At 38.8% G+C, this 25,849-nt stretch overlaps 1 protein-coding gene across 7 annotated transcripts in view; it reads left to right on the top strand.

Moving 5' to 3' along the window:
- Positions 1-25,849, top strand: part of RUFY2 (RUN and FYVE domain containing 2) — a 65,925-nt gene that overhangs the window by 109 nt on the left and 39,967 nt on the right. For 2 of the 7 annotated variants that reach the window (XM_023546991.2, XM_023546992.2), the window contains exons 1-11: positions 21-332; positions 2,901-3,074; positions 5,172-5,289; positions 9,999-10,100; positions 18,962-19,085; positions 19,284-19,345; positions 19,947-20,012; positions 22,869-22,938; positions 24,420-24,521; positions 24,654-24,770; positions 25,378-25,545. In XM_023546991.2, the coding sequence (XP_023402759.2) occupies positions 167-332; positions 2,901-3,074; positions 5,172-5,289; positions 9,999-10,100; positions 18,962-19,085; positions 19,284-19,345; positions 19,947-20,012; positions 22,869-22,938; positions 24,420-24,521; positions 24,654-24,770; positions 25,378-25,545 (1,269 nt within the window). In that variant the 5' untranslated portion in view covers positions 21-166. Of the gene's footprint in view, positions 1-20; positions 430-457; positions 1,882-2,900; positions 3,075-5,171; positions 5,290-9,998; positions 10,101-18,961; positions 19,086-19,283; positions 19,346-19,946; positions 20,013-22,868; positions 22,939-24,419; positions 24,522-24,653; positions 24,771-25,377; positions 25,546-25,849 lie in introns of those variants that run through there. The other 5 variants (XM_064269634.1, XM_064269636.1, XM_003409296.4 and 2 more) reach the window with 4 other exon arrangements.

Below are 25,849 nucleotides of genomic sequence, written 5' to 3'. Positions count from 1 at the left end.
GAGCGGGCCAGGAGCAGACGCTGCACTCTCCGTCCCGGGCTAGGAAGGCCGCAGCCGGACGAGGAGAACCTGGGGGCACTAGGGTCGCCGGAACGGAACTGGGGCCCGAACCCGGGGCTGGGGCCGGGCGGGGACAGCCCAGAACTCGGGGTCGCCCAGGGTCGCCATGGCAACGCGCAGCGGGCCCTGGTTCCTTTCCTCCCCAGTTCCTCTTCTGGGGCCTAGTGGGCGAGCCCTCGCGGTCCGACGCCTTCCAGGAATCGAGGACAGGGCCAGCCGGGGTGCCGCTCCGAGGCTGCAGCCAGACTCGGGCTCGAACGATGACTTTCCAGGTTTGGGGGTGGCGGAGGGCAGAAGTACCTCAGATTCCGGCGTGGGTGGACGACGCCGAGGGCGGGAGCTGGGGAGCAGTGCCGCGCACGACCCGGGGTGAGCCCTCCGCCAGGGCCTTGGGGGCGTCCAGATGCCTTTGGACACCCTTGTTGGGAGGGAGAGAAGGAAGCTGGGAAGGGGGCCAGGCCGGGCAAGACGCGAGGCTGGCCGTTTGCTTGGTCACCCTGCGCACCTGCGGCCCGGCCTGCGGATCGCGTTCAAGGGAGACACATCCCTGACCCGGACTCCAGCCCAGGTGTGGCCGCGGTCTCAAGGCTGCTCGGCGTGGAAGCTGCCAGCGCCTGGCACGGACCTGCAGTGGAGCAGCTGCAGAGCCGCCCTTTGTCTGGGTGTCGCATCGGACTGTGATGGGCAGTGTTAAGAAAAATGGGAATTGCCACAGATTATGGAACGCTAAGTGGTTTTATTCCCGGAATAAAGAGGGAGTCATACGACGATGCCGATTTGAAAAAATGATTTCCTATGTGCAGATTTTTCCATCAGACAGCTTGATTATAACAGTTGTGGCTGTTTGCGTTTTAAGTTGCTTAGGATTCAGTGTCAGGCTTCATGCCTCTCTATTTGAGATCAGAACTAGAATATTATTAGATCACTGAGATTCCTGAATTTTTGTCCAGTGAAGGAAAACTAGACGCTGTGTTTACTTGGACTAGTAAATCAGTATAACATTTCATAATGTCTGGCAAACTGCTTCATTTTTCTGCACCACGGTTTTGTCATCGGTGTTTCCTGGAAGTATTCCTGTCAGCGGTAACAGTTATGCGGTGGTGAAAGAATGGGGAAGCATCTGAGTTCCTAAGTATACTTTATGGGAATGAAAAAAATGTTTTTGTGAACTGAAAATACAATTAAAAACAAAAGTTTTTTTTTTTTTTTTTAACTTTAAGGCATCATTAGCTTCGTGGTCAAATCAAAACAGTGGGCATCATCACCTGTGTGGAAGGGCGGGGAATTTTAATGTGAAAATGGTCCCTGCTTTTGTTTCTGCTTGGGAAATACAGGAGTCATGCAATATAGAACTGCCATGTGCACTGTACTTCACACACCAGTGAGAATGAACAGCAGTGAGAAATAGGCCAGAGAGTTAAAATGACTGAAAGAATTAAGTGGCTTCTCCTGTATCCCCTTATTTGTCAGTGTATTTTTTTTTTATAATTTTTATTGTGCTTTAAGTGAAAGTTTACAAATCAAGTCAGTCTCTCACACAAAAACCCATACACACCTTGCTACACACTCCCAATTACTCTCCCCTAATGAGACAGCCTGCTCTCTCCCTCCACTCTCTCTTTTCGTGTCCATTTCGCCAGCTTCTAACCCCCTCCACCCTCTCATCTCCCCTCCAGGCAGGAGATGCCAACATAGTCTCAAGTGTCCACCTGATCCAAGAAGCTCACTCCTCACCAGCATCCCTCTCCAACCCATTGTCCAGCCCAATCCCTGTCTGAAGAGTTGGCTTCAGGAATGGTTCCTGTCCTGGGCCAACAGAAGGTCTGGGGGCCATGACCACCGGGGTCCTTCAAGTCTCAGTCAGACCATTAAGTCTGGTCTTATAAGAATTTGGGGTTTGCATCCCACTGCTCTCCTGCTCCCTCAGGGGTTGTCTGTTGTGTTCCCTGTCAGGGCAGTCATTGGTTGTAGCCGGGCACCATCTAGTTCTTCTGGTCTCAGGATGATGTAGTCTCTGGTTCACGTGGCACTTTCTGTCTCTTGGGCTTGTAATTGCCTTGTGTCCTTGGTGTTCTTCATCCTCCTTTGCTCCAGGTGGGTTGAGACCAATTGATGCATCTTAGATAGCTGCTTGCTGGCGTTTAAGACCCCAGACACCAGTCTTCAAAGTGGGATACAGAATGTTTTGTTAATAGATTTGATTATGCCAATTGACTTAGATGTCCCCTGAAACCATGGTCCCCAGACCCCTGCCCCTGCTACGCTGGCCTTCAAAGCATTCAGTTTATTCAGGAAACTCCTTTGCTTTTGGTTTAGTCCAATTGTGCTGTCAGTGTATTTTAATTTATCTGTCATGCTAGTTATGGCTGATGCATGAATCTTAGCATTTTAACTACCTTTTGTTTGATTGCCAATTTATTCTGAGCATTTTTGCCTTGGAATTCACCCTTAGATCGATCCTGCTGTCTACCTTTCACATGAGACCCTTAGACGTTGTTTTTGTGACCCCAAACTTACCTCTATAGAAAGTCATTAAAAAAAAAAGAAAAAAACCTCATTCTTTCTGAAGAGGTACCTCAAAAGTAAAACAAATACAGGAGAATGGACAATTTCCAAGATCTTGAAAATAATTAATAAACTTTGGCAGGAGCAGGCAAGGGAGTCTTCTGTTGTATGTGTGAAAAGTTAACGAAGGGGTGTAGGTTAGGTGGGGAGACATTCAGTATTTGTCAACCAAGGAAAAGCAAACCAACGTTGGTTTAGAGGGGAAGGAAAGAGTTTATGTTGTTTTCAGTGTCACGCCTTGCAAATGATGTCGCACTCCTTTCTTGTACTTTCAGCTACAAAAGACCCCACAGCAGTAGAGAGAGCGAACTTACTAAACATGGCTAAACTGAGTATCAAAGGACTCATTGAATCTGCTCTCAGCTTTGGCCGTACTTTGGATTCCGACTACCCCCCCTTGCAGCAGTTCTTTGTTGTTATGGAACATTGTCTGAAACACGGTCTTAAAGGTATCTTGAGATTTTAAAAAATTAATCAACTTCAGGAACCTTTCCTCCCTTGCCATCTTAAACAGTCTTGAAAATGTATTTTTTTGAGGCCATGATTTCTGTTACTTTTCATTTGAATATACTGAGTGGGTTGATCGTGGGAGAAGGTATCCTACTGCTTTATAGGAAGGAGACTGCATTTCTAGTGGGTGGTCTTCAGGAAATGGTTAGTTGTTAGTGTTTTGTAAAAAGCATATTTGATGTGTAAGGTTTTTCCACATACTAACTGAAATGGATTCCATTTTCTAGGACAATTACAGAAGTTTTTTTAAATTTTAAACTCGGTGATTTTTATATGAGCTCTGTTAATAGCCCTATAGAACAAATACACTAAAACTGTTGATTGCTGAAACAGAAATGTCCTTACTGCGTGGGAACAAGTATCTAGAAAAAGAACCTTCTGAGTTGGGACGGTAGAAATATGACTGATCCCTGATAATGATGATAATAGCAGAATAATTATATTCTCTTATATAGTTTGTAATGAGTTACTGTGATATATAATTTTTTATATTTAATTACTTAAACTTTACATAATAACCTTTAACTTAACGGTATTAATAATAATTGTTGTTAGTTTTGGTCTCTCGTTCATGTGATCAGCACCTGTGTAGAGGGCTATGTGAATACGAGTTGGATACTAGGGAGACTGTAATAAAGTAAAAGAAGCTTGGCTGTTGTTAGTATGTTAGGAACCTGGGTATGTTAGAAAGGCCTCGAAGTTCTGAGTATGGAGAATGAAAGTGATATTAAGTGTAAAAAGCGAAAAAGGAGGTTTACTTAAACATGGTTTTTTAAAAATTGTGCTTCAAACTGAGAAGGAAACCCTGGCATCAAAATTTCAGAAATCCTTTTGTGATGTTATTAGTGTACTCATTTCTTTGTTGAAGACTTAAAATAGTTTAAAAAAGTTATATCAATAGTAGTGAAATATACTCTTTTTATACCTGATTCAAACAACTTAGAAGCAGATAGAGCAAAACATAAAGAGTTTACTATCATTCCCTTCCATTTGTCTCCCTAAAGGGAATCATTGTCAGTTCTCTAGTCCCTTTTTTTCTTTATTATAGAGTCATGTATAAATATTATTCTGTAACTTCCTTTTTTAAAAAAAATCTAATGGCATGCCTTGGTGAATTTTCCATTTATATAGAGATTGACTTCACATTTTTAAAACGCTGTATGGTATCTAATAGTATGTATATAAAACCAGTTGCTGTCGAGTCGATTCTGGCTCATAGCAACGGTATAGGACAGAGTAGAACTGCCCCATAGGGTTTCCAAGGAGCAGCTGGTAGATTTGAACTGCTGACCCTTTGGTTAGTAGCTGAGCTGTTAAACACTGTGCTATCAGGGCTCCATAACAATGATATGCAGCTTTATTTCCCTCCACCTCACTGATGGCCAAAATAGTTCAATTTTTTTTTAATAGTTCAGTTTTAAACTCTTTTCTGAATATTATCTTCACAAAATATAGGAAGGCATGTCCTAGTATTTATAGGCTTATCTTGATAAATTATTATAAAGTTACTTTGTGCTGATTGATTTTCTCCCCCAGGGAAAATTTGCCTATCTTGGTAGTTGTCCATATGATAGGCACACAATATCTGCAGGAGATCTGGTCAGTATTAACAAAGAATTATATGGAGATTGCATGTTTAAATACTGAATAAAATAAAAGGAAAGATAAAGCCACAGTTTTTCATGTTTAAAAGTAAGAACTTTTTATTTGTTCTTGTTTTGTTTAATAAACTTAAAAAGTTCAATTAGCTAGGGCCTCCAGCCTTTTTGTTTTGATACTGATAACGAATGAGCCCAATTGTTTTCTATTTTAATCTGCATTCACTGGATTATTGGGTCTAGAAAATTGTCCAAGGTACATGTTTCAGATACGGAAAAATATCAGGATGGACGGCAGGGTCCTGATGACCAGGCTCGTGTTCAATAACTGTAGTGACTAAAAGATAGGGAGGTCTCTGAATAATTGTTAAAACAAGAAATTTAAAACAAAATTGCTACAATTTTACCTATTGTAATTGTATGTATTGTATTTTTCAGTAAGAAAATCATTTTTGAGTTATAACAAAACTATCTGGGGTCCTTTGGAACTGGTGGAGAAGCTGTACCCAGAAGCAGAGGAAATAGGAGCCAGTGTCCGGGATTTACCAGGTCTTAAGTAAGTAATCTTATTACTTGTTCATCTGTAACCACAGGTACATTTACTATTCCTTAAAGTACCTAACACCCTAGTTTATAATCTTCTTCAGCCTTAACTACCCTGTACTACCCTTCTTCCATTCTCTCTCCTAGTAAAATCTATTTATTCTTTATGGCACAGCTCAAATTCCATTTCCTTTATGAAGCTTTTCCTGGGCCCCTTCAATAAGAATTATTCTTTCCTTTATACTCTTATCACTATGTTTCTCCTTTTACTATGTCACTTACTTGAATGCTCTGTTATATTTCAGGAAATTGCAAGTCCCTTTAAGATAGGATGTATGAATTACGCATTTCTGTTTCCTGAGTGTTAAACTAGTTTGCACTGGCTACTTAAGCTTGGCCGTTAATAACTGTTCGTTGAAGACTGAATTAGGCTGAATCCAGGACTAAGGCTCAGGAGATTTGAGTTCTCTGATAGGACTTGTGCAAATTATATTTCTTCCTTGGTAAAATTGAGTCTTATAATGTCACGTGCCTTTTTCGCCAGACTGATATATGTGTTCTGAATGCTAAAAGCTGGTGTGTTCTGGCTAGTGTTGAAAATCTTTTGCAGGTATGAAGTGTTGTTATTCTTCTGGGTATGATTAAGGTATATGACTAAGTGCTCTCTTTAATTTATTTTAATTCTTGTGACTGAGAATAACATTGTTTATGCTTAGCATTTTCTGTCAGATTTTCAGTTTGCTTTCTGTTAGTCCAGTTTACAACTTAATGATTTTATATGTTGTGGGGGACACAGTTTTTTTCTGGCAGTAACCGGAACATTGAAATGTTTGTAAGTTGGGCTCAATTGAGTGATAAAAATAGATAAAATAAAATATAGCTACTATTAATTGAGCACTGCCTCAGAGTGATTAGGTAGCCTCATTGTTTCATTTAGTGCTTATATAATGCATTATCTCATTTAGTGCTTAAATCAGTCCTATAGGAGAGAGATTGTTATTATAATGATTATATAGATGTGAAAAATAAAACTCAGAGAAGTTATTGTTAGCTAAATAGCATGTGGTATTCACACTTGATGTTACAGCCAGGAAACTCTATGGGGCAGTTCTACCCTGTCACATAGGGTTGTTATGAGTCAGAATCCATTTCATGGCACACAACAACAATTTTTAACAGAGGGAAGAAAAAAGGGAATTTACATTCAAGAATGGAGATACAAGATTTGGTTTCATTTTGATATGAAAATAATACATATTTGTATTAAAGAACCACTACTCATCTCTCAGTTTGTTGTTGGCTTGCATGTTGCTGTGGTTCGGGAAACAGTGCCACTGGTATTTTAAATGCCAGCAGGGTCACCCATGATGGACAGGTTTCAGCAGAGCTTCCAGACTAAGACAGACTGGGAAGAAGGACCTGGTAATCTACTGCTGAAAAAATTGGCCAGTGAAAACCGTATGAATAGCAGCAGAACATTGATATTGCCTACAAGGAAGACCAGTCAATAGGATTATTGTTCAAATTTATGCATCAACCACTGATGCCAAAGATGAAGAAATTGAAGATTTTTACCAACTTCTGCAGTCTGAAATTGATCAAACATGCAATCAAGATGCATTGATAACTACTGGTGATTGAAATGTGAAAGTTGCAAGCAAAGAAGAAGGATCCGTAGCTGGAAATTATGGCCTTGGTGATAGAAATGACACCGGAGATTGCATGATAGCATTTTGTAAGACCAATGACTTATTCAATGCAAATACCTTTTTCAACAACATAAACGGTGACTATACCTGTGGACCTCGCCGGATGGAATACACAGGAACCAGATTGACTACATGTGTGGAAAGAGATGATTGAGAAGCTCAATATCATCAGTCAGAACAAGGCCAGAGGCCAACTGCAGAACAGGTCATCAATTGCTCATATGCAAGTTCAAGTTGAAGCTAAAGAAAATTAAAATGAGAGCCAAAGTATAATCTTGAGTATCTCACCTGAATTTAGAGACCATCTCAAGAATAGATTTGACACATTGAACACTAATGACTGAAGACCAGATGAGTTGTGGGATGATATCAAGGACATCATACATGAAGGCAGGTCATTAAAAAGACAGGAAGGAAAGAGGATGTCAGAAAGACTCTGAAACTTGCTCTTGAATGTACAGTAGCTAAAGCGAGTGGAAGAAATTATGAAGTAAGAGAGTTGAACAGAAGATTTCAAAGGGCAGCTCGAGAAGGCAAGGTAAAATCTTATAATGAAGTGTGCAGAGATGTGGAGTTACAAAACCAAAAGGGGTTTCTCAAGCTGAAAGAACTGAAGAAAAATTTCAAGCCTTGAATTACAATATTGAAGGTTTCTGTGGACAAAATATTGAACAGTGCAGGAAGCATCCAAAAAAGATGGAAGGATTATACAGAGTCACTGTACCAAAAAGAATTGGTGGACATATGGCCACGTAAGGAGGTGGCATATGATCAAGAACTGATGGTATTGAAGGAAGAAGTCCAAACTGCACTCCAGGCATTGGCAAAAAACAGCTCCAGGAATTGACAGAATATCAACTGAGATGTTGCAGCAAACGGATGCAACACTGGAAGCGCTTGCTCACTTATCTATGCCAAGAAATTTGGGAGATAGCTACATGGCCAACCGGCTGGAGGAAATCCTTATTTGTGCCCATTCCAAAGAAAGGTAATCCAACAGAATGCAGAAATTATTGAACAATATCATTATGTTACACTCAAGTAAAATTTTGCTAAAGATAATTAAAAAATGATTGCAACAGTACACTGACAGACAACTGCCAGAAATTCAAGCCGGATTCAGAAGAGGACGTGGAACGAGGGATGTCGTTGCTGACCTCAGATGGATTTTGGCTGAAAGCAGAGAATTCCAGGAAGATGTTTACCTGTGTTTTATTGACTGTGCAAAGGCATTCAACTGTGAGGATCAGAACAAATTATGGATAACATTTCGAAGAATGAGAATTCCAGAACATTTTATTGTGCTCACGTAGAACCTGTACATAGACCAAGAGGTAGTCGTTTGAACAAGGGGATACTGTCTGGCTTAAAATCAGGAAAGTTGTGTGTCAGGGTCGTGTCCTTTCACCATACTTTTTCAGTCTGTATGCTGAGCAAACAATCTGAGAAGCTGAACTATACAAAGAACATGGCATCAGGATTGGAGGAAGGCTTATTAACAACCTGAGATACGCAGATGATACAACCTTGCTTGCTAAATTGAAGAGGACTTGCACTTATTGATGAAGATCAAAGACTAAATACAGCCTTCAGTATGGATTACACCTCAACATAAAGAAAACAAAAATCCTCACAACTGGACCAGTAGCCAGCATCATGATGAAAAGAGAAAATATTGACATCAAGGATTTCATTTTACTTGGATCCACAATCAGCACCCGTGGAAGCAGCAGTCAAGAAATCAAACGACATATTGCATTGGGCAAATCTGCTGCAAAAGACCTCTTTAAGTGTTCAAAAGAAAAGATGTCACTTTGAGGGCTAAGGTGTGCCATAACCCAAGCCATGGTATTTTCAGTTGCTTCACATGCATGGGAAAGCTGGGCAATGAATAAGACCAAAGAAGAATTGATGCCTTTGAGTTATGGAGTTGGCAAAGAATATCGAATATACCATGGACCGCCAGAAGAACAAACAGATCAGCCCTCAAAGAAGTACAGCTAGAATGCTCCTTACAAGCAAGGGTGGCAAGACTTCATCTCACATACTTTGGGCATGTTATCAGGAGGGATCAGTCCCTGGAAAATAACATGATGACTGGTAAAATAGAGGATCAGTGAAAAGAGGAAAGCCCTCAATGAGATGGATTGACACAGCGCTGCAGCAAACATAGCAACAATTGTGAGGATGGCACAGGACCAGGCAATGTTTCGTTTTGTTGTACACAGGGATGCTATGGGTCAGAACCAACTTATGGCACCTAACAACAACAATATATCAAAGGAAAAAAAGCCAAGCTCTACAAACATAAAAATATTTTCTGAAGAATAATATCCATAAAAATCTTAAGCCGTAAGAACTTAGCTGTTAGAAGGGAAGAGTAAGCTTCTGCGCACACTGCCTGCCAGAGTGTTCTCTGCATAAAATAGATAAAGTCTGAGTGATATCCTTCTCTTTCAAAAAATAATACATATTTTATAAAACTTACATTTATTTTCAGTAAATGACGGAACTTGGTTAAGAGGGATATGCAATTTAATTTCCTAAGTGCAACTGAATAAAAGAAACATTTGAAAAACAGCGGCACGGTGATTTTCTCTTTAAGTAATTATCAACTTGGTACCTTAGCTTTGTTAAGATTTTTTCATTTCAGATATAATGCTGATTATTCTTTGAAGGCATTATATTGTTTTATTGATATTTGCATATTCATTTTAGAGGGCTTAACCTATTCTAACAAAATGTTTCTTGTAGAAATATTCTCAGTATTTAGAGAGCCAAGGAATAAAATGATGCCTAGAGTCCTGCAGGTGTAGATTTACATTAGACAGTTAAGTAACTCCTAGGGATTGCTTTGCATGCTAAAGGAGCTGACTTAGAATCATAAAAATGAAAACGAGACTATGATAAAATGCATTTTTCTTTATTAATGTGTAACTCAACAGAGACAGGACGTGCAGTCATTAATCTTTGGGCTGGAGCTATTTTCTAACCAATTGATTCTCCTTTCTAGGACGCCTCTGGGTCGTGCACGGGCCTGGCTTCGATTGGCACTCATGCAAAAAAAAATGGCTGATTATCTGCGTTGCTTAATAATTCAGAGGGATCTCTTGAGGTTAGTACCATTAAACCATGTTCATTTTCATTTATATCCTGGCTTTCAAAAAGGGTTGAAGGTGTTGCAAAAAAAGATATGTAAAATACAACAAGATCATACAAAATAAAAGAAGGAACAAAGTGAGAAAAAAAAACATGATGGGACATAACATGGATCAGGAACTGGCCTGAATAATGAATACCCTAAGCTTCTTCACAGCCATAAGGAGAAATTTTTTATATTTTATGTTTTTAAGTTAGTTTCATTTTTCAGAATTATAGCATAATTCTATGAATAGAAAATTTATATTGGAATCTGGTGGATTTAATTCCAAAGATCCTTTTTAGATGTTGAAATCCAAACTACTGTGTAATTTGTATTGTGAGCACTATTTAATTAAGCCATCAGTTTAAATTGAAGGCTAAATGTTTGAGAGAGAGTTTTAGGGCAAGGTTGTTAGTCCTGAAAGGAAATGGGCCCAGGGTGGCCCTCCCTTCATCCTTGTTCTCTTACAGCACCTCTCTGTGTTCTGGAGAATGTTGTGCTCTTTGGCCAAATTTGTGACTCTGGTTTTACAACCTTGATTTTCTCACTTGATAAAGGAGAATGACCATACTTTACACACCTGCAATTTCACAGTGATATTCTGAAGATTAATTAAAGTGATTAAATAACATACATGGGACATCTTGAGGAACGCATGAGACAGTGAAAGCCATTTCTCTGAATATAGATTGAGAAGTCTTTTTAGGCTTTCCTATTTCTTTCACAAGTCTCTTGTTTGAACATTTTTTCAAATGTAAATACCTATAAGTATCTTTGATTGATGGTTGTCTATTAAGAACAGTTGCAATATACATATCAAATGCATTGACTCAGAACATGGACTTGGAAATGTTTGTTCACTTCCCCACCTCAGTCTTTATCCGAAGGGTCTTACCTATGATTGAAAAATCAGTTCCATTAAAAATTATAATCAGAGGCGGGGCCAAGATGGCGGACTAGGTGGACACTACCGCGGATCCCTCTTGCAACAAAGACTCGGAAAAACAAGTGAATCGATCACATACATAACAATCTACGAACCCTGAACAACAAACACAGATTTAGAGACGGAGAACGAATACGGGGAGGCAGCGATTGTTTTCAGAGCTTGGAGCCAGCGTACCAGTCAGGTGACCTTCAGCGCCCGATTTGGGGCAGAGCCCAGGGGGGCAGATGGCACAAACAAGGGGCCCAGCCCTGGCCCCCGAACTCATTCCGGGAGGGGGCCCAGCCGGTTTGCGCGGGCGGCGTGGTAGCGCAGCCGGTGGGAGAAGTCCCCGGGACGCAGTGACTGGTCTTGGAGCGGGGAGAGCAGCGTCCCAGCTGGGGAACCGTCCCGCCGGGATTTTGGCGGGGTGCGGGCACGGCATAAGCGCGGGGAGCAGCTCCACCCCCTGAACTGACCCCGGGGGGGGCCCAGCCGGTTTGTGCGGGCGGCGTGGTGACGCAGCCGGTGGGAGAAGTCCCCGGGAGGCAGTGACTGGTCTTGGAGCGGGGAGAGCGGCGTCCCAGCCGGGGAACCGTCCCGCCAGAATTTTGACTGGGTGCAGGTACGGCATAGGTGCGGAGAGCTGCTCCACCCCCCGGAACTAGCCCCGGGGGGGGCCCATCCGGTTCACGCGGGTGGCGTGGCGACGCGGCCGGTGGGAGAGGTCCCCGGGGGGCAGCGACAGGTCTTGGAGCGGGGAGAGCGGAGTCCCAGGTGGGACGCGCGGTCGCGGTGCAGGCGCAGGGAGCTGCTCTGCTCTCCTGAGCTGACCCGGGGGGGGGCCCAAGCCGGTTCACGGAGGCGGCGCGGCAACGCGGCTGGCGGGACGGGGAGTCCCTGGGAGGCAGCGACTGATTTTGGAGTCGGGAGTGCACCGTCCCAGTAGGGGAACCTTGACGTTGGGCGTGGGGCTGGCAGCAGAGGATCTGACCGTGACTCCAGCGGGCCAGACCCCCCGGGGGCAATCTCCCCACAGCCAGCACACATAGGCGACATGCCCCTCGGGAATCTCAGATATAATAGTCATTCCAAGCAAGACAAGCAACTCTGGCTATATTCTGAGGTGCTACTCTCCTATCTCTCTGATCCCTCCCCCACCCTCCCCAGGCGGCTTCATTAACATCCCAATAGCCTGAGCCAGAGGGAGAACTCTGATAGGGATCTGACTGCATTTTTTTTAGCGGATTTTCTGGAAAAACTAGTTTCCCAGTGATGGCTCGGAGACAGCAGTCCATATCAAACCACATAAAGAAGCAGACCATGACAGCTTCTACAACCCCCCAAACAAAAGAATCAAAATCTTTCCGAAATGAAGATACAATCCTGGAATTATCAGATACAGAATATAAAAAACTAATTTACAGAATGCTTCAAGACATCACAAATGAAATAAGGCAAACTGCAGAAAAAGCCAAGGAACACACTGATAAAACTGTTGAAGAACTCAAAAAGATTATTCAAGAACATAGAGGAAAAATTAATAAGTTGCAAGAATCCATAGAGAGACAGCATGTAGAAATCCAAAAGATTAACAATAAAATTACAGAATTAGACAACGCAATAGGAAGTCAGAGGAGCAGACTCGAGCAATTAGAATGCAGACTGGGACATCTGGAGGACCAGGGAATCCACACCAACATAGCTGAAAAAAAATCAGATAAAAGAATTAAAAAAAATGAAGAAACCCTAAGAATCACGTGGGACTCTATCAAGAAGGATAACTTGCGAGTGATTGGAGTCCCAGAACAGGGAGAGGGGACAGAAAACACAGAGAAAATAGTTGAAGAACTCCTGACACAAAACTTCCCTGACATCATGAAAGACGAAAGGATATCTATCCAAGATGCTCATCGAACCCCATTTAAGATTGATCCAAAAAGAAAAACACCAAGACATATTATCATCAAACTTGCCAAAACCAAAGATAAAGAGAAAATTTTAAAAGCAGCCAGGGAGAAAAGAAAGGTTTCCTTCAAGGGAGAATCAATAAGAATAAGTTCAGACTACTCAGCAGAAACCATGCAGGCAAGAAGGGAATGGGACGACATATACAGAGCACTGAAGGAGGAAAACTGCCAGCCAAGGATCATATATCCAGCAAAACTCTCTCTGAAATATGAAGGCGAAATTAAGATATTTACAGATAAACACAAGTTTAGAGAATTTGCAAAAACCAAACCAAAGCTACAAGAAATACTGAAGGATAGTGTTTGGTCAGAAAACCAAAAATATCAGATACCAGCACAAGACAAGGTCACAAAACAGAACGTCCTGATATCAACTCAAATAGGGAAATCACAAAAACAAACAAATTAAGATTAATTAAAAAAAAAAATAATAATACACATAACAGGGAATCATGGAAGTCAATAGGTAAAAGATCACAATAATCAAAAAGAGGGACTAAATACAGGAGGCATTGAACTGTCAGATGGAGAGTGACACAAGGCGATATAGAACGATACAAGTTAGGTTTTTACTTGGAAAAATAGGAGTAAATAATAAGGTAACCACAAAAAGGTATAACAACTCCATAACTCAAGATAAAAGCCAAGAAAAACGTAATGACTCAACTAACATAAAGTCAAACACTATGAAAATGAGGATCTCAAAATTTACTAAGAAAAACATCTCAGCACAAAAAAGTATGTGGAAAAATGAAATTGCCAACAACACACATGAAAAGGCATCAAAATGACAGCACTAAAAACTTATTTATCTATAATTACGCTCAATGTAAATGGACTAAATGCACCAATAAAGAGACAGAGAGTCACGGACTGGATAAAGAAACACGATCCATCTATATGCTGCCTACAAGAGACACACCTTAGACTTAGAGACACAAACAAACTAAAACTCAAAGGATGGAAAAAAATATATCAAGCAAACAATAAGCAAAAAAGAAGAGGAGTAGCAATATTAATTTCTGACAAAATAGACTTTAGACTTAAATCCACCACAAAGGATAAAGAAGGACACTACATAATGATAAAAGGGACAATTGATCAGGAGGACATAACCATATTAAATATTTATGCACCCAATGACAGGGCTGCAAGATACATAAATCAAATTTTAACAGAATTGAAAAGTGAGATAGACACCTCCACAATTATAGTAGGAGACTTCAACACACCACTTTCGGAGAAGGACAGGACATCCAGTAAGAAGCTCAATAGAGACACGGAAGACCTACTTACAACAATCAACCAACTTGACCTCATTGACTTATACAGAACTCTCCACCCAACTGCTGCAAAATATACTTTTTTTTCTAGCGCACATGGAACATTCTCTAGAATAGACCACATATTAGGTCATAAAACAAATCTTTGCAGAGTCCAAAACATCGAAATATTACAAAGCATCTTCTCAGACCACAAGGCAATGAAACTAGAAATCAATAACAGAAAAACTAGGGAAAAGAAATCAAATACTTGGAAAATGAACAATACCCTCCTGAAAAAAGACTGGGTTATAGAAGACATCAAGGAGGGAATAAGGAAATCCATAGAATGCAACGAGAATGAAAATACTTCCTATCAAAACCTCTGGGACACAGCAAAAGCAGTGCTCAGAGGCCAATTTATATCGATAAATGCACACATACAAAAAGAAGAAAGAGCCAAAATCAGAGAACTGTCCCGACAACTTGAACAAATAGAAAGTGAGCAACAAAAGAACCCATCAGGCACCAGAAGAAAACAAATAATGAAAATTAGAGCTGAACTAAATGAATTAGAGAACAGAAAAACAATTGAAAGAATTAACAAAGCCAAAAGCTGGTTCTTTGAAAAAATTAACAAAATTGATAAACCATTGGCTAGACTGACTAAAGAAAAACAGGAAAGGAAACAAATACCCCGAATAAGAAACGAGAAGGACCACATCACAACAGACCCAACTGAAATTAAAAGAATCATTTCAGATTACTACAAAAAATTTTACTCTAACAGATTTGAAAACCTAGCAGAAATGGATGAATTCTTGGAAAAACACTACCTATCTAAACTAACACATTCAGAAGTAGAACAACTAAATAGACCCATAACAAAAAAAGAGATTGAAATGGTGATCAAAAAACTTCCAACAATAAAAAGCCCTGGCCCGGACGGCTTCACTGCAGAGTTCTACCAAACTTTCAGAGAAGAGTTAACACCACTACTACTGAAGGTATTTCAAAGCATAGAAGAAGACGGAATACTACCCAACTCATTCTATGAAGCCACCATCTTCCTGATACCGAAACCAGGTAAAGACATTAAAAAAAAAGAAAATTACAGACCTATATCCCTCATGAACATAGATGCAAAAATCCTCAACAAAATTCTAGCCAATAGAATCCAACAACACATCAAAAAAATAATTCACCCTGATCAAGTGGGATTTATACCAGGTATGCAAGGCTGGTTTAATATCAGAAAAACCATTAATGTAATCCATCACATAAATAAAACAAAAGACAAAAACCACATGATCTTATCAATAGATGCAGAAAAGGCATTTGACAAAGTCCTACACCCATTTATGATAAAAACTGCCACCAAAATAGGAATTGAAGGAAAATTCCTCAACATACTAAAGGGCATCTATGCAAAGCCAACAGCCAATATCACTCTAAATGGAGAGAACCTGAAACCATTTTCCTTGAGAACGGGAACCAGACAAGGATGCCCTTTATCACCACTCTTATTCAACATCGTACTTGAAGTCCTAGCCAGGGCAATTAGGCTAGACAAAGAAGTAAAGGGTATCCGGATTGGCAAGGAGGAAGTAAAGTTATCACTATTTGCAGATGACATGATCTTATACACAGAAAACCCTAAGGAATCCTCCAGAAAACTACTGAAACTAATAGAAGAGTTTGGCAGAGTCTCAGGTTATAAAATAAACATACAAAAATCACTTGGATTCCTCTACATCAACAGAAAGAACACCGAAGAGGAAATAACCAAATCAATACCAGTCACAGTAGCCCCCAAGAAGATAAAATACTTAGGAATAAATCTTACCAAGGATGTAAAAGACCTGTACAAAGAAAACTACAAAACTCTACTACAAGAAATTCAAAAGGACATACATAAGTGGAAAACATACCCTGCTCATGGATAGGAAGACTTAACATAGTAAAAATGTCTGTTCTACCAAAAGCCATCTATACATATAATGCACTTCCGATCCAAATTCCAATGTCATATTTTAAGGGGATAGAGAAACAAATCACCAATTTCATATGGAAGGGAAAGAATCCCCGGATAAGCAAAGCATTACTGAAAAAGAAGAAGAAAGTGGGAGGCCTCACTCTACCTGATTTCAGAAGCTATTATACAGCCACAGTAGTCAAAACAGCCTGGTACTGGTACAACAACAGGCACATAGACCAATGGAACAGAACTGAGAACCCAGATATAAATCCATCCACGTATGAGCAGCTGATATTTGACAAAGCACCAGTGTCAGTTAATTGGGGAAAAGATAGTCTTTTTAACAAATGGTGCTGGCATAACTGGATGTCCATTTGCAAAAAAAATGAAACAGGACCCATACCTCACACCATGCACAAAAAGTAACTCCAAGTGGATCAAAGACCTAGACATAAAGACTAAAACGATAAAGATCATGGAAGAAAAAATAGGGACAACCCTAGGAGCCCTAATACAAGGCATAAACAGAATACAACACATTACCAAAAATGATGAAGAGAAACCCGATAACTGGGAGCTCCTAAAAATCAAACACCTATGCTCATCTAAAGACTTCACCAAAAGAGTAAAAAGACCACCTACAGACTGGGAAAGAATTTTCAGCTATGACATCTCCGACCAGCGCCTGATCTCTAAAATCTACATGATTCTGTCAAAACTCAACCACAAAAAGACAAACAACCCAATCAAGAAGTGGGCAAAGGATATGAACACACATTTCACTAAAGAAGATATTCAGGCAGCCAACAGATACATGAGAAAATGCTCTCGATCATTAGCCATTAGAGGAATGCAAATTAAAACTACGGTGAGATTCCATCTGACACCAACAAGGCTGGCATTAATCCAAAAAACACAAAATAATAAATGTTGGAGAGGCTGCGGAGAGATTGGAACTCTCATACACTGCTGGTGGGAATGTAAAATGGTACAACCACTTTGGAAATCTATCTGGCGTTATCTTAAACAGTAAGAAATAGAACTACCATATATCCCAGAAATCCCACTCCTCGGAGTATACCCTAGAGATACAAGAGCCTTCACACAAACAGATATATGCACACCCATGTTTATTGCAGCTCTGTTTACAATAGCAAAAAGCTGGAAGCAACCAAGGTGTCCATCAACGGATGAATGGGTAAATAAATTGTGGTATATTCACACAATGGAATACTACGCATCGATAAAGAACAGTGACGAATCTCTGAAACATTTCATAACATGGAGGAACCTGGAAGGCATTATGCTGAGCGAAATGAGTCAGAGGCAAAAGGACAAATATTGTATGAGACCACTATTATAAGATCTTGAGAAATAGTAAACCTGAGAAGAACACATACTTTTGTGGTTACGAGGAGGGGAGAGAGGGAGGAAGGGAGGGAGAGGGTTTTTTATTGATTAATCAGTAGATAAGAACTGCTTTGGGTGAAGGGAAAGACAACACTTAATACATGGAAGGTCAGCTCAATTGGACTGGACCAAAAGCAAAGAAGTTTCCGGGATAAAATAAATGCTTCAAAGGTCAGCGGAGCAAGGGCGGGGGTCTGGGGGACATGGTTTGAGGAGACTTCTAAGTGAATTGGGCAAATAATTCTATTATGAAGACATTCTGCATCCCACTTTGAAATGTGGCATCTGGGGTCTTAAATGCTAACAAGCGGCCATCTAAGATGCATCAATTGGTCTCAACCCACCTGGAGCAAAGGAAAATGAAGAACACCAAGGTCACACGACAACTAAGAGCCCAAGAGACAGAAAGGGCCACATGAACCAGAGACCTACATCATCCTGAGACCAGAAGAACTAGTTGGTGCCCGGCCACAATCGATGACTGCCCTGACAGGGAGCACAACAGAGAAGTCCTGAGGGAGCAGGAGATCAGTGGGATGCAGACCCCAAATTCTCATAAAAAGACCATACTTAATGATCTGACTGAGACTAGAGGAATCCCGGCGGCCATGCTCCCCAGACCTTCTGTTGGCACAGGACAGGAAACATCCCCGAAGACAACTCATCAGACATGAAAGGGACTGGTCAGCTGGTGGGAGAGAGATGCTGATGAAGAGTGAGCTGATTATATCAGGTGGACACTTGAGAGTGTGTTGGCAACTCTTCTCTGGAGGGGGGATGGGAGGATAGAGAGAGAGGGAAGCTGGCAAAATTGTCAGGAAAGGAGAGACTGAAAGGGCTGACTCAATAGGAGGAGAGCAAGTGGGAGTACGGAGTAAGATGTATGTAAACTTATATGTGACAGACTGATTGGATTTGTAAACGTTCACTTGAAGCTTAATGAAAGTTAATAAAAAAAAAATAATTATAATCAGATCAGTACCAGTCACCATGTCCTTCTGAGAGCGAAAAACATTCTAGACTTCAGTAATGCCATTTTACCTCTTGGTCTCTCTCTGCTTCTTTTTTCTCTCAGGTTTCGTTTTCTTCTTTTATCTCCTTCAGTTCCTTTCTTTTTAGTAGTATAATACATAGACATTTAAAATTCAGAATTTTTAATAGTTATTTACACGTAGAAAGGCTAAAGATAACTAAGTTGGTTGGTATCTGCAATAAGGTGCTGAGATTTTAGAATTTAATTTTTGCAGTAAGTGTTCGATTTAAAGTTTGTATTGTTTTAATTTTCACAGTGAATTCTATGAGTATCATGCACTAATGATGGAAGAAGAAGGAGCAGTAATTGTTGGGCTGCTGGTTGGCCTGAATGTGATAGATGCTAATCTGTGTGTAAAGGGAGAGGATTTAGATTCACAAGTAAGTGAAAGTGGTTAGTACCAATTGCAGTGTTTTCAATTTGCACTGTTCCTCTTTGACCCAAATACCACTCAAAGTTGTAAATAGTTCTGTTAAACACTGAAGAAAATTTAAAATGAAGTTCAGTGCATGTTAAAAGTATATATGACATAGTACTATTTCTCCTGTTCAAATAAAAAAAAACTTTATTTACTTCAGGTTGGAGTGATTGATTTTTCCATGTATTTAAAGAATGAAGAAGATATTGGAAATAAAGAAAGGTATGTTTTTTTTGAGTTATTTCACATGTTGTATTATTTCATGTAGCTCTTTTTTTTTTTTCTTTATATATGAGTATGAGGTCCACCTATTTGCAGTATAGTTTTTGTTTTCTTTTTTCTTGTAGTTCCTGCTTTGTTGTATTTTCATTTCCATTTATAAGCGTTACAAAGCAAGTTAGGGAAGATCACTTAGAAGAATGAGGCTTTAATGTTAATTAGGACTCTTGGCCGTACCTTACCTGCAGTTCCTAAGACCCCTTTTAACAGTCAGCTGTGTTCTGTGATAAAAGGAATGAAAGCTTATTATTCACAAGCTTACAGATGCTGGTTTATTTCAAGATGTAATTGCTTTTAAATTTAAAATATACTAATGATATTGTTAAGTCTAGTATTAGCAAGTTAATTATTCAACAAAGGTTAATAATTTAGTACATAGCTTACTGCTGAATGATTATAAAGGTTGTTGAGGTTTATTAGGGCAAGATACTGTGGTATCATAATTGCAGCTTTACCACAATTTTTAGACAATTCAGGCATTTTTTGTACGTAAATGTTTTGCGCCTTGCTAAACTAGCACAAAGCTACTTTATTTTCCTTCCAGAAATGTTCAAATTGCTGCCATATTAGACCAGAAAAATTATGTTGAAGAGTTAAATCGACAGCTGAAGTAAGTATTACGGATACTTAGCAAATCTGTGAATATTGTCTGAGTTCTTTTTCTTCCTTCAGGTCAGCTTAATCCTGCTCCTTTTCTCCAAGAGTCTCTGAGAAGGGGATAAAGGGAAAGTGCGAGAACAGAGATTAAGAGTTTAGGAAAGTTGTGGAGATAACTTTTTCAACGGAAAGTGAATCAGATTTCTAGATAGGATTTTTATAGAACTTAAATAGAATTTTAAACTTTTCCCTTATCCTTGAGAAAAAAAGACTAGACAGGGTGGAAATTTATAGCATTTGGATGGTTCACAAGTTCATTTTTCCTACTTTTAAAGGACTTCATGTGTAAATATGGCCATCATCTTTCATGGTAGAAGTTTTCTCCTTTTTATAGTGTCACCTGATCCTTGAAGCCATTGGAGTGAATATTTATCTGAGAAGAATTCCCGAGATCTGTATGTAAAATAATATAATGCAGTTCTGCCCAACAGAATTATAATGCAAGCCACATAAGTAATTTAAAATTTTCTAGCAGCCATATCTTTTAATGTAAAAAATTTTAAAGAGAAACAAGTGAAATTAATTTTAATAATTTATTTAACCCAGTATTTAAAAAATATTACCATTTCAACATGTAATCAGTATTAAAGATTATTAATGAGATATTTTACACTGATTTTTCTTGGTACTAAGTCTTCAAAATCCAATGGATATTTTACACTTGTATCACGTTTCACTTTGGATTAGTCACATTTCAAGTGCATAGTAGTCACAAGTGGCTCATGGCTATTGTACTGGACAGTATAGCTATAGTGAATAGTATTTGCTGAATAGTTACAGTGGGCTATTCTCATTAATTCAGTTTATTTAATAAGCAAAAATGGCTTTCTCTGGGCGATGGTATTATAGATAATTTTTATTTTATTCTTTATACCTCTCTACATTTCCTGAGTTTCATTCAGTGGACATGTATTACTTTTACAGTCAGAAAATATGATTAAACTTTTTCTGTTTTAAACAAAGACACTAATATACTCTAAGTCTTGCTTTCCCTCTGAGGTTGTGGGGATAGGAAAGACCTTGCGTTAGGGACTTTTTTTTTTTTTTCCTTAAACCATGGAGCTTTAGTAATAGATATGATAGGAAATATATGTGTATTTTATAATTTGCATTCCTCAAGTTGTATTTCTAAATGCAGCACTTCCTTGGTAATTTATTTTTAAACTTTTCATTTTTGGAAACAGGTAATACATTTACATGGTTCAAACTTCAAAAGGTACAAAAAGAACGTAAAATGGAGAACCTCCTCCCCTGAACTCCAACTATCTGGTTTCTCTTTTAAGGAGTAGTTAATATACATAATAAGTTCTTTTGTATGCCTCTAGAGGTATTTTATGCAAATAAACAAGAATATACATATATGTTTTTACATATAAAGTATTCTGAACTTTACATTTTTTTCACTTAACAGTTTCTCTTGGCATCTGTTCCATTTGGTTCAAAAGAGCTTTCTCATTCCCCATCTTAAATTATGTGTACTGATCAGTTAGAGCGACTCGACCGCACTGGGTCTGGGTTCATCAGTTACAGCAGTGCTAGTGACTTTTATGTGCTTTAAGCATTAAAGATGCTTCATTGGTTTGCTAATTGGAAGGAAGTTCTTGTATGTTTAGAATATTTGGAAAGTGTAGAAAATGAGTATAGGAGACAATAGAACTCAGCTATTTTCCTGTCACCCAAAGAAAACCCCTATTGAGAGTTTATTGCTTATTTTATTTTTTTATTGACCTTCATATAAAGGCAAGATAAATATTATTGCTCAGTTTTACAGACAAGGAAACTGAACCTTAAGAAGGTTTTATAACCTCATGGTCATACAGTTAGAAAATAGGAAAGCAGGGACACTTAATGCTTGTCTTCCATCTCCTAGGCCTGTCTTTGCTCTGTCTCCATCAGGATACCCTGGTGCTATTTGTGGAAAAGCTCGAGCAGTCAAGTTGTGACTTCTGACCTGAGAATGATTATATTAAAAATGATTTACTATGAATGGGAAAACATTTTTCTTGTTTTACCAGTTAAATGTAAATACTTGTTTCTGAGGCTGGTATAAAATTTGTGTCTGCTGTCGATTCTACTGTAATATATACACCATGTTACATTTTATTAGAAAAAGCTTGAGATGGCAGTATGAAGCAGGCCTTGAACAACCAGGCCTTGAACAACCGACTCAATAAAATGTATGATAAATATCCGATCTCAACCCACTCAAACAGAAATGCAAAAAAACAAATGTGTCCATGCGGTGTGACTTGACTTTTAACTGTATTTCTGAAAGACGAGATGTTTGTTCAGCTGCAGACTGACTGGGTACCTGATGCTGCTGGATGTCTCATATTCATATTTCTCAAACTTTTGGAGATCTCCAAGTTGCTATGAAAGTATCAAGGGGAAACAGAACAAGGCTTGGGTTAAAGACCACTCTTTACATGATTCATTAAGCTACTTAATTATATAGTGGGCATTTAAAGTTCATTCTTTAAAAAACAATTTTAGTTGAATGTTTTGCAATATAAAGTAATTTTTTTGTAGAATTTTCATTCCCAGATATAAGTTAAATGTAAGAAGAACACTAAGAAGACAATGAGAAATAATGAGCTACACCAAATGGAATTTTAATAGAAATGTTGATTCTTCTGCTACAGTCTATTGCTCTTCTAGCCAAATGAAGTTATCCAACTAACTGGAATTTTTCAGGGCAGAAACAGGGCAGTTGATGCATGATAGTGAGCATAGTAAGTCCAGGATAACTCTTTTTTTGCCTTTGTGAGTTTGTATGATTTTGAATGAGTTTTTTCTTTATTAATTTCAGCAACACAGTCAGCAGCCTCCATTCAAGAGTCGATTCATTAGAAAAGTCAAATACTAAGCTCATTGAAGAGGTATTGTCACCTAGTAATGGATGATTATCTTTCATGGACCTAGTATTTGTGGGATCCTTTTTCATTTTAAGTATCAGTGCGTATATACATACATATATATCATACTCATCATGATGGAATACCTGTAATGTGATTGTAATACATGATTGTAAGTTCTAGAGAAACCACATTTTGTCAGGCAGATTCTCAGTGTTATGAATCTGTGAGATACTGTGTTTGAGATACTCAACTTCTAGAAATGAGTCCTAGAGATGAAGCTCACACAGACTCTTCTATAGATAACCTGTGATTCTGATGTTTAAATCTAGATGACCTGTATTTAGATAGTGGAGTCCCTTATGGTTAGAAATTCCTGTTGAAATGATGTCACCCTCTTGTTCTCCTAGTCAGATTACTTTTCTTCACAAGCGTCACCATGTGATCATGTCTATCCTTTTCCACCCTCTCATGTGTAAAACTCATCTCATGAGCTCTGGTTTCTTGCTTTGTGAAAGTGGCTATCCCGTGACACAGAGCTCATTGGAAGAAGAGCCAGAAATTTTTCTCAGCTCTCTCTAATACTGTTGGTGAAGTTGCTTTTTAGAGAAGTTTTTTTTTTTTTTTGTATATATATCAAACTATAGAATTATTGCTTCCTGTTTTCCTAGGATTACTTAGGCTAGAGAAAGAAGCCTGTTTTTAATGCTATGAACCCTATTTTCCATGTAAATTAAAATTCTTATTTCTTTTAGAGCTGGTCTGGTTTTTCCAAAACAGGAAGCACCAGATAGTATGTATAACTGCAGTTAAGGATGTGTCTGCATTTTGATGGTGGAACTCCTGATTGGAACCATTTAGAGCTGCTTTTCCTAGCCTTAGGCACACTGTGAAGTTCAAGTTGTATCCCCAGCAAACTATTCCAAAATTTGTTCATGGCCAGCCAGTATTGCAGAGTGGTCTCTGCTTCTTGCTGTCTTAGGATTCCTCTTGTCATTCTGGGCCTCTGAGCCAAACTATGTAGTCATTCATATGTTTAACTGCCCTGGTGAGAGCTGTCTTGTATTGTCATGGTCACTCAAGTTCCTATTATGTGTCTAGATTTCACAGGGCGTCCTAATTGGTTACATGAACTTCTGTATCACATTTTCAGTGATAGCACAGCCTTTTTTCCTTATATATTTCTATCTTTGAAAATGTCTTTAAAGTCTTATTGTTTAACAGACCATTCTTTGTATCTTTACTGAGATACTTACGTGTTATAAATCAGATAAGCCTAAAGCATTTAGTCTACGAAAGGAAATGGTGGAAATAAGAGTATAATTAATTAGTATCTTGGGATAATAAAGAGCACATTTTTCTTATGAAAGTGTCCATAGATATGAGAGACATTTTACTAGTTTTAGGATTTTTTTTTTACTATTTATAACCACGAGCATAACCTGTAAAGCAAGCAATACAGATGTTTAAAGTCTTTTTTTCTTACCCCGTTTCATAATTTTTAGTTAGCAATAGCAAAGAATAATATCATTAAGCTCCAAGAAGAAAATCATCAATTGCGAAGTGAAAATAAATTGATTTTAATGAAAACGCAGCAGCATCTAGAGGTAAGCATAGAGTGTTTTCAGACTGTCTTGTGTGAGAAATTGCCACAATTAGAGACTTTCGTAGACTAGATATTTCTGTACTACATATGTAGTACTGATTATAGAATAAAAAGTTTGATGTTTTCTTCCTAGGTTACCAAAGTGGACGTGGAAACGGAACTTCAAACATATAAGCATTCTCGTCAGGGACTGGATGAAATGTACACTGAAGCCAGAAGGCAGCTTCGAGATGAATCACAGTTACGACAGGTAGGTTATATTAAAGTTACGTTAGTAAAATTCTGGGAATAATTTACTGTCAAACAAGCACCATTTAAAATCTTTTTCAGCCTTGTGTTCTTTTGTGTGAGATAACAAATCCACCCCCTTAAACCCAAAGCCGCACTCACTGCTGTCGAGCTGATTCTGACTCATAACAACCTTATAGGTTAGAGTAGCACTGCCCCATAGGGTTTCCAAGGCTGTAAATCTCCACGGAAGTAAACTGACACATCTTTCTCCTACAGAGTGGCTGGTGAGTTCAAACCGCTGACCTTTTGGTTAGTAGCAGAGTGCTTTAACCACTGTGCTACCAGGGCTCCTTGTGACCCATCCCTTTATCCCCTTGAATTCTTTACATTCCCACTATATCAGTGTTTTTAAGCTATGGGTTACAATCTGTGGTCATTAAATGAATAGGTTGTGACCAGCATTAAAAAAATGAGATATAATTATTAGGTCACTTTAGTGGACCTAATAATTTAAAAGGAGTGATTAACATACTGAATGGAAAAATCTTTCTTGATCTCATTAACTGTGTATTCTGATTTTGATATCCCTAAGTGGCATATGAACTGAGGGCATTTTCAAATTGCAGGATGTGGAGAATGAGCTAACAGTACAAGTTAGTATGAAAAAAGAAATTGAACTTGCCGTGAAGTTGTTGGAGAAAGACATCCACGAGAAACAAGATACTCTGATAGGTCTTCGACAACAACTGGAGGAAGTTAAAGCAATTAACATAGAGATGTATCAAAAGTTGCAGGTAAGGAACATTCTTAAATTCTTGGAGTTTCTTGTTACATAAATTGAAAATTTATAGGAAGAGTTTGGTTTTTAAGAGATAAGCTCATTTTAACTGTGCCAGGTTGGTTATAAAAGTCAGTGTCTTTTTCTCTAAATGGAAGCTAAATGTAATAATGCAAAAGTTACCAAACAACAAAAAATTCACCTATCTAAATTTGTTTCTTAATCCTGAAAGGTTAACAGTATGAGGATTAGATCTTTTAGAAAAACTCAATCTAAACGTGCAAGACATTTTTGTGAACTTCCTTATATAGTATAGTCCT

The sequence above is a fragment of the Loxodonta africana genome, chromosome 16 (genome assembly GCF_030014295.1).
Source record: "Loxodonta africana isolate mLoxAfr1 chromosome 16, mLoxAfr1.hap2, whole genome shotgun sequence".
Taxonomy (NCBI): Eukaryota; Metazoa; Chordata; class Mammalia; order Proboscidea; family Elephantidae; genus Loxodonta; species Loxodonta africana.
Note: the sequence above shows the minus strand (reverse complement) of the source record. Positions and strands in the feature narration are given on the sequence as shown.